The 13551-nt window shown below is 49.7% G+C and overlaps 1 protein-coding gene across 1 annotated transcript in view; it reads right to left on the bottom strand.

The window, feature by feature from the left end:
* Efcab8 (EF-hand calcium binding domain 8) overlaps positions 1-13551 on the bottom strand; it is a 61915-nt gene that overhangs the window by 28528 nt on the left and 19836 nt on the right. The window contains exons 10-16 of the mRNA XM_034496847.2: positions 10994-11124; positions 6337-6404; positions 5870-6021; positions 5211-5345; positions 3533-3643; positions 1682-1909; positions 22-92 (exon numbers count right to left, since the gene is read on the bottom strand). Of these exons, the coding sequence (XP_034352738.1) occupies positions 22-92; positions 1682-1909; positions 3533-3643; positions 5211-5345; positions 5870-6021; positions 6337-6404; positions 10994-11124 (896 nt within the window). The remainder of the gene's footprint in view (positions 1-21; positions 93-1681; positions 1910-3532; positions 3644-5210; positions 5346-5869; positions 6022-6336; positions 6405-10993; positions 11125-13551) is intronic.

Genomic DNA, 13551 nt, shown 5'->3' with positions numbered 1-13551 from the left:
CCCACTCCCCTGGCTGCTCACGTGAAGTTGGTGATTCTCTTACTCCACCCGGCCATGTAGAACACTTTGTTCATGTGGACAATCCCACTAATCTGTAGGGGATAAAGAAAACAGAGCTCTAGACTCCTAAAGTGCACACCTTTGAGTCCAGGTGATTTCCTAAACGTAGCCACAAGAAAATCACAACTCGATGAAGCTGAGAATTTCCAGAGTCGATGGCACCACCCAGCTTTTGGGGTTTCTGCTGAGTATCTAACTGAAGGAAGCTAGAGACCAACAAACCTGATATATCTGAAAGAGGCGGACAGTGTGGGTGCCCATGTCCATCTTACAGAAGGGATACACACACACACACACACACACACACTGATGGACGCCAGAGGGCAACCTTCAGTATAGATTTGTTTGAGGCAAAGGGCTCTCTCACTGGGAACTGGAGCTCACCAATTAGGCTGGTCTGTCAGGTCAGCAAACCTCAGGGATCTGTCTGTCCCCCACCTCCCCAATATTGGGATTAGAAGCCTATGCCCCCACCCTCAGCTTTTTATATGGATACTGGGGATCAAACTCCTCTACCAGCCAAGCTCTCTCCCTGGCACCCTCACCTCTGGCTTCTTGACCAAATACTCTTTCTGCCCAGGTTAAAGGAAGAGGGGCTCGAGTCCCTAAGAGACTTAACTGCTGGCTCCGCTCTATGCTATACGCACTAGCTTGTCCTAGAGCCCTAACAAGAACGTTCTGCCTCAGGCTCTCCAAATGTCCAGAAACTAGATCAACCTGGACTATAGAAGGATTTCTGGTGATGAGATACAAGGCAGAATTCCTTGCGAACTTGGGAAACGATTTCCTATCTTCCAAAAGGAGTCATTTCCCTTCCCTCTGGCAGAAGGAACATATGGCTACCTGAGGCACCTTCCAGCATAACAGCACCCATGCTGGCCTTCAGGCTCCTTCCATAGCACACGCACGTTATACATCTCAAAGCCCATGCTGGCTTCCTAGGACTTCTCATTTCCCAGGTTTCCCTCCTCACATACACATTTGTTCTCTTTATAATGACAAGGTCCACTCCCTTCGGCTCACTCCTCTCACTGTTCTCTCTCTCTCTCTCTCTCTCTCTCTCTCTCTCTCTCTCTCTCTCTGTCTCTGTCTCTCTCATCCTCTTGCCCTCTTTCACTATGCTCTATGCTCTCATCTCCTGCCACCTGGTATCTCCACTACCCTCTCCCCGATCCCCTACCCTGGCCATGTCCAGTCTGCTGGCCACGTTCAGTCTACTTCTTTCTCTCTGCTCTGGACCCTTCCAGATGCCTCTGGCTGTTCTCCCTCTCTCATATCTACAGTCAAAACCTTAATCACACCATGAAACTGTGGTGTTGGCATTTTCTTTACTGTGCCCCTCACGTACAATCTCAAATAGAAGTGAGCACAGGAACCTCCAAACCCAATACCCATGCTGTTTAAGACACAACCCAAAGCTCCAAGGTGCAGAAGAACAATATGCCCTTGCATATTTGAAATATAAGAGCAATTTACACCTTGCTAGATGACAGGTGGACCCAAGGGCTCAGGCAGGATTGAAGGCAGGCAGCCTGGCCATGCTGAACAGCCTCTCAGATACATAGAACACTGTGCACCCTAGGGTCCCCAGGAGCTGCTCCAGCTAACAGGCTGTCCTGACCTCCACTTTGTCTGGGTTGGGAAAGGTCAACAGGCACTCCCCAGTGTTGTAATTCCACATCTGCATTGTGCCATCACGCAAGCCTGTGAGGAGACACCTCTCCGACTGGTCCAGAGCCATGGCAGTCAGCTCGCTTTCCTGGATGCCGGACACAGGTAACTCCATCCTCTTCTTGCCCGTGCTGATGTCCCACACGCTCACTATCCCCTGGAGGCAGCCACTCACCACCTGTAGGCATAGCACATACAGGTGCATGGCAATAAGTACGTGATGGGGCCTCTCCCCTCCACTTCTCCAACTTCACCCCAGCAACCTGTGTGCCTAAAAACAGACCTTCCTAGTCTCTGTGTCACAAAACCACTACTACTCTTTAATGGAATCAATTTTATAAAGCCCTCATTAACTCAAAAATAGGACTTGGGAACTCAAGTTCCCAGGAGAGACAGGAGAGCCACTACACTGATCAGCTGCTTAGAACTTCGTGACTGTGGAATGTAACACATTTAGGCCCGAATGATCCTTGGCTACCTTTAGTTCCCTTGACAGCCATTCACTGCCCACCTCTATGTCTGACCAAGTACTCTTTCAACTCTGAGGAAGCATCTTTCGCCTGGGTTAGCTTGGCAGACCATCAGCTTTCATTGACGCTAAGGCTGAGAATATCAGATAGCATCTGAGACCAACAGCAGAGTTCCCTGCTTTACTGCCGCTCCCACCAATACAGTTGAGGAAATGCCTCCACTTACGGCTTGCTTCCTCCCGTGACTATAAACACTCATGTAAACACTTCAACATCAGAACATGTAATTAGGGGCAACCTAAATCCGTGTTCCCAGACCGCAGTTATTCATAGTTGGTTTTGTATTCACGTTCATCTTCTTCCCGGTGGGTGAGACTCATGGTTTACATCAACACACTCACCACTCTCTCCAGAGGGGGAAAAAAACAGCATGGTATAGAGAAGATGCTTGCCAGAGCACTTTTAGTCAGGACCAAAGTAGAAGAGAGAAAGCCAAGCAGAGGACAGGCTCCTGGCCCCTCCACAGAGAAGCACTGAGGATACAAGATGGCCATGGTCCACTGCCTTCATCCTGCTCCAAGGCAGTAGCCTATGAAGCTATGGTAGACCAACATTCCTGCTGAGAAGAGCTGGGTTTGCTTTAAAAAAAAAAAATTTAAAGCTGTTTTTGCAACCCTGGAGAGCCCTAAGGCAGCTGAACACTGAGACAATGATGCTAGAAGCTACAGTAGGAGAGCCCTAGCCTTAAACTGCCGAAGGCCACTCCTGCACAGATAACCACCCTGTCCCACATCCAGGACAGACAAGACATGCCACTGGGAGTAGACAGAGCCTGCAGCTCTTTCCATCCACGTTCTTTAGAGGCATTCTATATGCCCAGCTGTCCTGTCCACACTGACGCATCTCCTCCGCCTAGGGCACAGGCTGCTGTGCTCTTCCCAGAAGAAACGGACTGCAGCTTCCGCAAGGTGGTACTGTAGGGTAGCTCACAGCATGGTAACCTTGAAGAACACCCACACCAGCATCTGTTTCTATGCTAAGAGGACTGTCTGCCCAGAGCTGATTGATCTAAGTGACAGCCCATGGCAGGGATGCTCAAAGGGGTCAACAATCCAGTGACCAGATCGAGGAGCTCCGTCAGATCCCATGCCAACCAGTCTGCAAGGCTTCCTCGTGTCTAGATTCTGGTGTCACCAGGACTACAAAAGCAATAAGGGCCACATGAGCTAACTGCTACTCGAACACCGACTCAGGCACATGGAGAGGTCTGGGTCCTGATGCTGTCTGTCACTGGTCCTCTTTCCAGCTGAGGCCCATCCCTGCCCACTCACCTGCTTAAAGATCTTGCTGTAGAGGACTGCACACACAGGTGTGTTGTGAGTCGTCATCTTCCCTGTTTTCAGGGGGCCCTGGGATTCCAAGTATCCTCTGAGGATCCCAATCTGTGGAGTGAGGGAGAGATTGATGGCTGAGCAGTCAGATGGGTTCTGCCCTCTAGGACTAAGGCCTTGAGGAGAAACCTCCAGAGGTTATGACGTCAAAACATCCCATACCCCACGAGGCTCCTTAGCAACTCAGAATTCTGTTGCTTCTCCTATCTCACTCCAAGGTCTCTATTTCCAGGCCTGGGATTCCCTCATGTTCCGATAACCCTGAGGCCCAAATCTATGGTCCCCTCACCTTCTGAGGGGCTAAAGCTTTACTGTGGTGTCTCCTTGGTAACCAGCCTGGCAGACATGAAGATACTCTGAAGAGACCCTGTGTCTCCCCATCTGACTATGGGACTGTTGAAACTATGGACTACAGAGAAATGAGAATTTCCCCAGGATCTCATGCATGGAGAAGAAAAGAATGCTAGCCAGCAGGGGGGACTTGTCTCCTGGAAAAGAGATTCCACAAAGTCCTAACAACTCCTCAGGCCATCTTACAGGATGGGCTTAGAGTCCAGATAATGAGGTCCCAATGGTGGGTGTGGCCACACCTTTGGAGACTGTTAACATGTTCACGCCCTTGGCCCTCTATTGAAACTTGGGTCTCCCTGCGGGACCTCAAAGATGGACCTGAGGAGTTTTCTTGACTATTTTGTCCCTCTTCCCAGTGTTACCACACCAAATAAATCTTCTTTTTCTATTTTCAACTATTCATTTGGCTCTTTTAATTGGCTTGTTGAGGACCTGACTCAACACAGATTGTGACCCACAAGTCCAATAACAACCTCAGGAAAGCTTTCTGTGACCAGTTCAGCCCCAGCTCAGAGGATTCTTCCTGTGCCCATGAACTCGTAGACTCCACCACTGTCATACAAGGCCTTGCATTTCTACTGAATGAACTTTTCCTTAGTAATACACTCTCACATCCCCACAAAGCTGAGGGTTAAATGCTGTCATAGCCCCACCCAGACTATCCTAATGCCCAGGATGATTGGAAATGAACTTCAAAGGTCTGGTTATTTTTAAAATACTAATAGCAAGCCCAGAACTCAGTAGAAATGTTAACACCTACCCTTCTTCCAATAAACCCACTGCAAAGGGGAAGGGCCGGCCACGTGCACAGAAAGACAACTGTGACCCTTGACAGTGGGCCAGCTAACAGTGGGTACATGGCCTCAGTGAGGCTTTCTAGACAGAAGCTCCTGCCACTTATCCACCACTGGGCTCCCATGTGGCACCACCATGCTCTAGAGCCCGCTGCCATCCCTCTTGCCATCCTCAGAGTCAGGGCAGACCCACAGGCACCAGACAGGTCATAGCTCACAGATGCTCTTCCTGACAGCTTTCTCCTGGGCCTCCCTGCCTTCCTGGAGTTCATGATTACAACTGATGGGGCCAAGGAACCATAGAGGGATAACGGGAGAGTCTAGAGGACACGTGAGTGGGGATGGATTAGGGGTAACAGGAGTAGAGAAGAGGATGGGCTGGGGCCCAGCTCTCAAGGAGGCTCAAGAGCCAGAGCCAACTCAGCACAGGACAGAACCTGCTAGCTGTCCCCAACTCCTAGAATGACACTCACATTGTAGGTGCTACAGATGAGCGTGCTGTTTCTGTGAAAGTAGGCGCTGGTTATGGGGCAGTTGCCCAGGGGAAAGAGCTTCCCGCAGAAGGACTGGAGGCATACATAGTCCTGTAGATCCCACACTCGAATGTTCTGTAAGGGATAGGCAAGAGGCAGCAGGGTCTGCAGATGCAGTCAGCACCCTAGGACCCTGGGATGCCCCTGTGAGCAAGGCCAAGCATGTCTACAATGTCTGCTGTTGCCATAGCCCTGCCCAAGGAGGCTAAACTACTGCCCTGGAAGCCCAGGTCCTTAGTGAGAGAGTCAGAAGAGCAGTCTTTCCTCACTTCCTAAGCACCTATGTCCTGCCTGGACCGACTCTTAAGCTCAGCAAGCAAAAGGCAAAGACAGCAGGCAGCCCATGTCCTACCTCAGACCTTCCCTTGCTCCCCAACTCCAGGTCAGTTCTAGACTACTCAGAGCTGGGCTCTGCCCCCACCAAGGCAACTGGAGGTTTGTGGCCACCTGTGACTCTTCTAGGGCACCTCCCTGTGAGCCTATAGCAAAATGTAAGCCCAGGGCCAGGACTCAATACTGGCCAGGCTACATTACCACTGCAGGGTGACTGTCTCTTCCTGGGGAACAGAGCTAGAGGTATTGGGGACAGAGGGGGACACCTTGTCCCTGGAAATGCTGATCAGGATGCTGGTGTTCTTGCTATTCACGAGGAGGTGTGTCACCGATGTCTGGTGTCCCTTCATCAGCCACACGGGCCTTTTTGAGACCAGGGGGTTCCACAGGCGGATGTGGGGGTCATAGCCACCAGTTGCTGGAGGCAAGAAATAGGTGTCAGCGACCAGGGCCTACACTGGGACCTTCATCCAGGGCTGGCCCTCAGACTCCAGCCAGAGTTGGCAGCTGGGGAAAGGTCACTGCGATCTGTCACTGTCACTGTCCCTCTCACCCTTTCCTGTCTCCATCTCTGAAAGGGCCTGAGTCACCCCCATCTCCCAGAGATGTAGAACAGCAGCAGAGGAAGCTAGACAGAGGCCAGGTGCTACAGGCCCTATCCTTGGCTCTGAAAATCCCCAGGCTGCTGCCACCTGCACCCCAACTGCTTCCAAGGAACACAAAGATTACCTACCCAGAAAGTTCCTGTCTGGACAGTAGTCAAAGCAAAGAATTCCTTTTCTTAAATTCAGTGATGATAGCCTAGGATGGAAAATCAAGAAGGGAAGCCGCAGGGCTGAGAGCAGCAGCCTGGGCCTGGGAAGGGGAGGAGCAAGGTGCAAGGTGGGGAGGCAGTCACTATCTCTTCACCCCAAAAGACAGATCCCAGACCTGCCTAGATCCCAGACCTACTGAGTTGCTCACCCAGGACCCAAAGTAGCAGGTGCCCAAATCAGTAGCTTATGGGAAGGCACTCATCCTTTAGGAAGAAAAAGCCCCAAACATAAGCAAGTCTTTTCTCCTGTAAAGCATTTGGCATTGTTCCAAAAACAAAGTTAACATGATTTTATATCTAGCACCCTCGGGCAAGTATCTTCCAAGCAGTCACACACACACACACACAAATAATAATAATAATAATAATAATAATAATAATAATAATAATAATAATAAAATAAAGCATCCCAGAGACATTGGCTCTGTGTCTTCTCTCTGTGCTGGGTATCATCTTACAGGCCATCTGGACTCCCACAACTTTTAAAAGCACCACTTCCCTGCTGAGCTAAGGACACTAAGATTAAGCACTTACCTAAGGGTGCCCAGTCATGGACCCACAGAGGGAAGAAGACTCTGCCCTCGTGGGTGCAATAGGAAATGGCTCAAGATATCCAGGAATGGAGAAGAGGAAGGACTGAGCAGGGGTTAAAGGTCAGAGAGACCCTGACAAGATCCCAAGGCTGCAAGACCCCCCCACCCCCACACAAAGGCCACCAAACTGTCTAAACTTGCCTGGGATGATAGCCATGCTGGGTCTTCCCTATTGCCTTCACAACACACCATGTCTGCTCTAGGCCCCTTAGCCTCTACATCAGCCTCCCAGCTTGTTCTTCCTCCCTTCCTTTCTTCCTTCCTTCCTTCCTTTCTTTTTTGGTTGTTTTTGTTTGTTTCTTTCAGAACAGGGTTTCTTTGTGAAACAGCTCTAGACTTACTTTGTAGACCAACCTGGCCTCAAACTCCCAAGTACTGGGATCAAAGGCATGCGTGGCAGGCTCTCCAAACTGTTTCTTAACCTCTATCCTTGCTTCAAATTTTCAAGAGCACATCAAAGCCCGTATTTTCCACCCAGTGGCAAGCCAGAGGTCTGGGCCAATGGGATGGCTCAGTAAGTAATGGTGCTTGCTGCCAGGCCTGATGACCTAGGTTCAACTCCTGATACCCAAACTATAGTAGGAGAGAACTGACTGCCACAAGCTGTCCTCTGACCTCCACATAAGTACAGTGGTGTATGCCGGCATCCCTACAATAAATACATGTTTTTTAAAAAAACAAAAGAGAGATTTCTCTGTCCATTTCTGTGCAGAGAAATGTTCTGGAGCAACGGTCACCAGGATAGAAGGATAGAAGGAATTATTTCGGAGTGACTCACTCCACCAGCTCCTGCTCCTTGCCAGAACTCAAAGTCGCTGGGCTTCCTACAACCTTGTCTCCAGGAGCAACACACAGGAGCAAGGAAATGGATAGAGTCAGGAGAGACCGTGACCAACTATGAGGAAGGAAGGCTGCAGGGGAAGCAATGGATGGCTGGGCAGAGAGAAACCGAATGACCCTTTTTAGACAGCCTCTCTGAGGAGAGCGGTGGGAGGCAGAAACCTGCAGGGTAATTAGAAAAGACTAAGGGAAACTAGAAGGGAGAGGCGAGGCTTCAGAGCCAGGGAACAGCATGTCCAATCGAGCGGCAAGGCTGGCAGAAGTGGTCCCAGGCAAGGTAGACAGGCCTGGACTATGAAGGGTTTGTGCAGGGCCAAGCTGGAGAGCTGCAGATGGCTGTGTATAGGGACAGCAGCCAAAGGGGGCCTGGTGAGCAGTGACAATGACTTCAGAAAGGTAGCAGTGGAGATAATAAGAGAAGGGAGAGGAAGCAGGATGGGGCACTTCATACACTCCATACCAGTTCTTCCTACAGCCCCAATCCCTGATCTTCTACCTGCTCCCCTCGACTTCCTCAACCACCTCAAGAGCTCAGGTAAGACCAGCTACAATGAGCTGGTCCCTCAGGGCCCTGGGAAGCTGAGGCTGACTCCACATGGATCAGGCTTGGCACCTTAAAGTCGTACCTATAGTGGTTACTCAGCAAGTACCAGAGACCAACAGGCAGCCAATAGTGCCACCTGCTGGCGTGAGGTGAGAGAGAGGGGGTGGGGGACAGAGACAGAGAGAGAGAGACAGAGAAAGAGAATGTGTGTATACTTCCTTTAACCTATCCCAAAATTAAATATTCCAATTTCTCCACCTCCACTCTTGGCCAACTCCAGGTCACCATCTTGTGTAGCCTAGACTATTGTGGCAGGCTTCTCCCTGGTATCCCCATCCCTTTCTGTCCCTTGGACTTGAAGACATACATTAGATCCCACCACCCCTCTGCTCAAACCCATCTGCACTCTGCTTATGCCTAACTCCAAAGATTTAGAACAAGGCATTTTGAAGTACTTGGGGAAATATTAACTTGGACTAATTAAGGAATTCATAAGGAATTATAGATTTTTTTAAAAATGGTCTTAAGTATATATTAGAGATTTTTCAAAATAAAAATGTTAAGGAAAAAAAAAAGAGGTAGTGGTAGCACACACCTTCAATCCCAGCACTCAGGAGGCAGAGGCAGGCAGATCTCTGAGTTCAAGACCAGCCTGGTCTACAGAGTGAGTTCCAGGACAGCTGGGCTACACTGAGAAGCTGTGTTTTTGGAAAGAAGACGACAGATACAGGAAGTGGTGACACATGCCTTTAATGCCAGCACTCAGGAGGTAGGCAGATCTCTATAAACTAGAGGCTAGCCTGATCTATATAATGAGTTCCAGACCAGCCAGGGCTACACAGTGAGACCCTGTTTCAAAAATAAAACATTTTTTAAAAAGAGAGAAAGGAAAGGAAAGAAGAGAAAGCTTGGATTTTAGCTCAGTGATGAAGTACTTGCCTAGCAAGCACAAGACCTTGGGTTTGGTCTTCTGGCAACAAGGGAAAAACAGACTAAGAAAGTCAGATATGGTGGCTCATGCCTATAACCCCAGCACTCGGGTGATGGAAGCAGAAGGACCCCAAGTTCAAGGCCAGCCTGAGCTACATAGCAAGACTCTATCTCAAAAGTCTAAACGAGAGAGAGAGAGAGAGAGAGAGAGAGAGAGAGAGAGAGAGAGACGCCTGGGGCAGGAATGGGCCATTAAATGCAATAAAATTAAAAATTCTAGCTAGGCAGTGGTGGTGTATGCCTTTAATCCCATCACTCTGGAGGCAAAGGGAAGTGAATCTCTCAATTCAAAGCCAGCCTGGGCTACACAGAGAAATCCTGTCTCAAAAAAAAAAAAAAAAAAATCTAGAATGAAGACATTCTATTGGAACTGTCTCAAAGAATAAATGTGCACACTTGTGAGGTTTTCTGCATCATAGCTTGCTGTAGAAAGAGAAGACGGGCCTCTTGCTAGCCTAACTTATTCTGAGGTTGATGGCTTTTGTCGTTTGTTTTTACTATGTGGTTCAACATATGCCACAGAACATTCCACTCAAGGAGTCCCTGAGGTAGAAGGATCCCAAGGCAAACGAGGCAGACACTGGCTTCACTGAAGGCCCCAGAGCGAAACCACTCACTCTCGCTGTTTCAGTCAGAAGGGTTGAGCCCAGCCAGTGGCATAGGCCTGCAATCCCAGCCCTGGCATGGTAGAGGCAGGAGGATCAGCTGGTTTAAGACCAGCTTGGGTTACATGAGATCCTGTCTCAGTTGGAGGGAAGGAGAGAGAGAGAGAGAGAGAGAGAGAGAGAGAGAGAGAGAGAGAGAGAGAGAGAGAGAGAGAGAAGACAAGTCATACCTTTTGTCTGTTTACTTAGCATCTAGATGCTGGGGTTGATTTGGTATTTGTTTTTTATTAAATGAGTGGATTAAACAGACCTACTGGAGCTGGGCAGGAGGCTCAGTGGATAGAGTCCTTGCCACACAAGACTGAGGACCTGAGTTTGAATTCGTAGAAGCCATGGAAAGTTTGGCATTGTAGTGCACATCTGTAATCCAGTCTTTCTACAGCAAGCTATGATGCCCAAACAAGAGAACCTTCAGGGGCTCCCAGACCAGCCAGTCTCACAGAGATGATGGTCAACAACAAAGAGGCCTTTTCTCAAAGAGTGGGAGATGAGGACCAACACCCAAGGTTGTCCTCTGACCTCCTCCACATGTGAACTAAGGCATGCATTCCCCCCCCCAAGACACACAAGGTGGGGGGAGCAGAGAGAAAGAGGGGGGAAAGAGTGAGGGAAAGAGAGATGAAAGAGGCCTATTACCCTTTTGTCACTGGTAGAAATTCCAGAATCTAGATTAAACAGAAAGCAGAGCTGGGTCCCGCATCTACTGTCAGCCTAGGGACACAGGCTGCTTCCTGGGACCTAGCATGAGCCTCAGAACAGTGACACTGACCCAGAGGCAAGTCTTCTCTCAGCAGGGCTGGCTGTGTGTGGCAGAGGGAAGCAGATCTGTCTGAGGCTTACCCTGTGACCCACCTCATTTCTGTCTAAGGCTTGCCTTGTGATCCACCTTGCTTCTGTCTAAGGCTTGCCCTGTGATCCACCTCACTCTGCCAGGTGCTCCTTACCTGGGTTTCTCGGGTTCTTTGCCTGGCAGTATTACCAGCACCAGAGAGGACTTCTCAACAGCTGAACACGAGACCACTACATTCAGCTGTGGGATGTACTTGACCTGCTGGCACCAGTTGGGGTGGAGACCCTGGGAGAGAAAATGGCTGTAGCAGAAGACCTCCCGGGGGCAGTCAGGTTCCATATCCTGCCCCTGGAACATGGCCAGGGCCAGGGCCAGATAGGACTGGAGATCAAAAAGTCTATGGCCCTTGCCTTCGTGACCACAGCTTGGGCAAAGTGATGTTGTCCAAAGTCCTAGCCAGGTCTCATGGCCAAGGTGTCTGGCCCATCCCTGTCTCAGAAACCACTTAAAAACACCAAGCCTACCACCATCTGAACTCCTATTTCTTAAGAGTCTCTTAGATTTAGAAGCCGCAGAGACTGGGTCATGATACTATCATTCTTCCAAGCAGGGAGAAAGAAAAAGTTGAAATCAAGGGTGCCTAGGTCCCAGTCTGTCTTCTACTGGCTACCTCCACTACAGGGGCCTGCATGTCTGGGCCCATTCCCACACTCTGTATTTGTCAGCAGGGGCAGAAAGCACACCCTGCCAGGACTGTAGTGACAGATGGCACTCGGAGGGCAGAGAAGGCTGGCTGGCCCAGACTCCCACTGCCCTCTGTGACGTCAAAAGTTTGTCAACTTGACACAAACCCTGGAAAGAGGGAGCCTCGGTTGAAGAATTGCCTCCATCAGACTGGCCTGTGGGGTCATTTTCTTGATTAGTGATTGATGTGAGAGGGTCCAACCCATTGTGGGTGGTGCCAGCCCTGGATAGTGGGCCTGAACTGTATAAGAAAGCAAGCTGAGCAAGTCATGGAGAACAAAGCAGTAAGTAGCACCCGTCCGTGGTTCCTGCCTCGGCTCCTTCTTGAGTTCCCACCCTGACTTCCCTCAATGATGATGCTGATGGAGTCCTTTAAGACAAAAAAAAACCCTTTCATCCCCAAATTAATCTTGCTCAGTGTTTTATCTCAGCAACACTCTGGCCCGGGCTAGCACCTGTGCTGAGCCTTCCGGTCTGGGATGAGGAACTCGGACAGTGAACAACAGGGATGAAGCGGACAAATGAGATTATCAGTATTCAGTCAGCACCTTACAGTGCAAACCACTGGGTTGGGTCTTATCTCACTATTTCCTCTAATGTCTGTTACAATAACAATATCTAAGCCCCAGGCACTAAGCCTGGGATGCTTAGTGAATTCAAAGGCAAAGGTCTTCCAAATGAAATGGCCATGGATGAAAAGAGGGGGAAGGAGGAAAGTGTGGGGGTGCACACAGCAACCCCAGCACTTGAGAGATGGAGGGAGAAGGATCCGGTGTTCACAGACAACTGGAAACATGAACCCCAGTGTCAACAAAGGCAAAGAAAAAAAGAGTTGGGGAGGGGGAGTAGTGTGAGTACCACTTCCTGTGAGGTTCCATGCCCATTCCCCAAGTGTGTCCCGCTCAGATCTGACATGAGAGCCCCATTCCTTCATTACTTCCTCAAATGTACCAGGAATCACTGGGTCCTGGATGAAGGAGCTAGAGACAGAACAGAAAGCACAAGCCACCAAGCCCCTGTCCTGGAGGATCTGTCATTGTGGTAAGGATGACAGGACAAGGACAATGGGTAGATACTTCAAAGCTGGGACTAACAACCTCTTCTGGGGACAGGCGTAACAGCAGAGGCAGCAACAGGGCATTAGGACCTGAAGTAAGGGGATGAAAGGTAAGCCAAGCAGAATACCTCTGTGACCCAAAGAAGCAACATGTGCTAAGGCCCTATGGTAAGAATGGGCTTGGGGAGTTCTAGGGAAAGCAAGGGAGCCTGTCTCAGCAACAAATGAGAAAAAAGTAGAGAACAGAAGAAGATGGGGATGTGGCTCAGTTGGTAGAGTGCTCGCCTAGCATGCACACAGTCCCAGCTGGGTTCAATCCCCGGCACAGGTGTGGTGGCACATGCCTGTAAAACCAGCACTTGGAAGATGGGAGCAAGAAGATCAGAAACTCAAACTCATCCTTGGATACACAGCAAATTCAAGGACAGCCTTGAATACATGAGACTTGGGACTCCAGGGAGGTGGGAGAGGAATAAACAACGAGCAAACCAGGGGCTTGATCAGCTTGTGTTTGATGCTCTGGTTAAAGACTTGAGATGGTTTCAAGTATGACAAGAAGCCTCTGGGATGACATAACTATATTCTAAGGCAGATTTCCTCTGCTTGCTGAATTAGCTGCATGGAGAGAAAAAGAGTAGGGAAACCAAACAGCAAGCCAGCAGCTGTCCAGAGAAAGGTTACATTCTCTGCCTGGGGGGAGCCAACAAGGCAGTGAGGTTCAGAGCTAGCCCTGGGACACATACACCTTTGTCCTAGAGATATGTGGACAGGATGCAATAGCTTTCTGCACTCTGTTCTTGGAGACTAAGACCCCAAGGGCTGAGGCCAGGCCGAGAGGGCAGAGCCATTTGGGGTGTTTATTTTTGAGTAAAGTATGTATGTGGGTAATTACAGGCTAAGGGACGACACAA

The sequence above is a fragment of the Arvicanthis niloticus genome, chromosome 2, assembly GCF_011762505.2.
Source record: "Arvicanthis niloticus isolate mArvNil1 chromosome 2, mArvNil1.pat.X, whole genome shotgun sequence".
NCBI classification, from domain to species: domain Eukaryota; kingdom Metazoa; phylum Chordata; class Mammalia; order Rodentia; family Muridae; genus Arvicanthis; species Arvicanthis niloticus.
The sequence above is the reverse complement of the archived record's forward strand: the minus strand, read 5'-3'. Positions and strand labels throughout refer to the sequence as shown.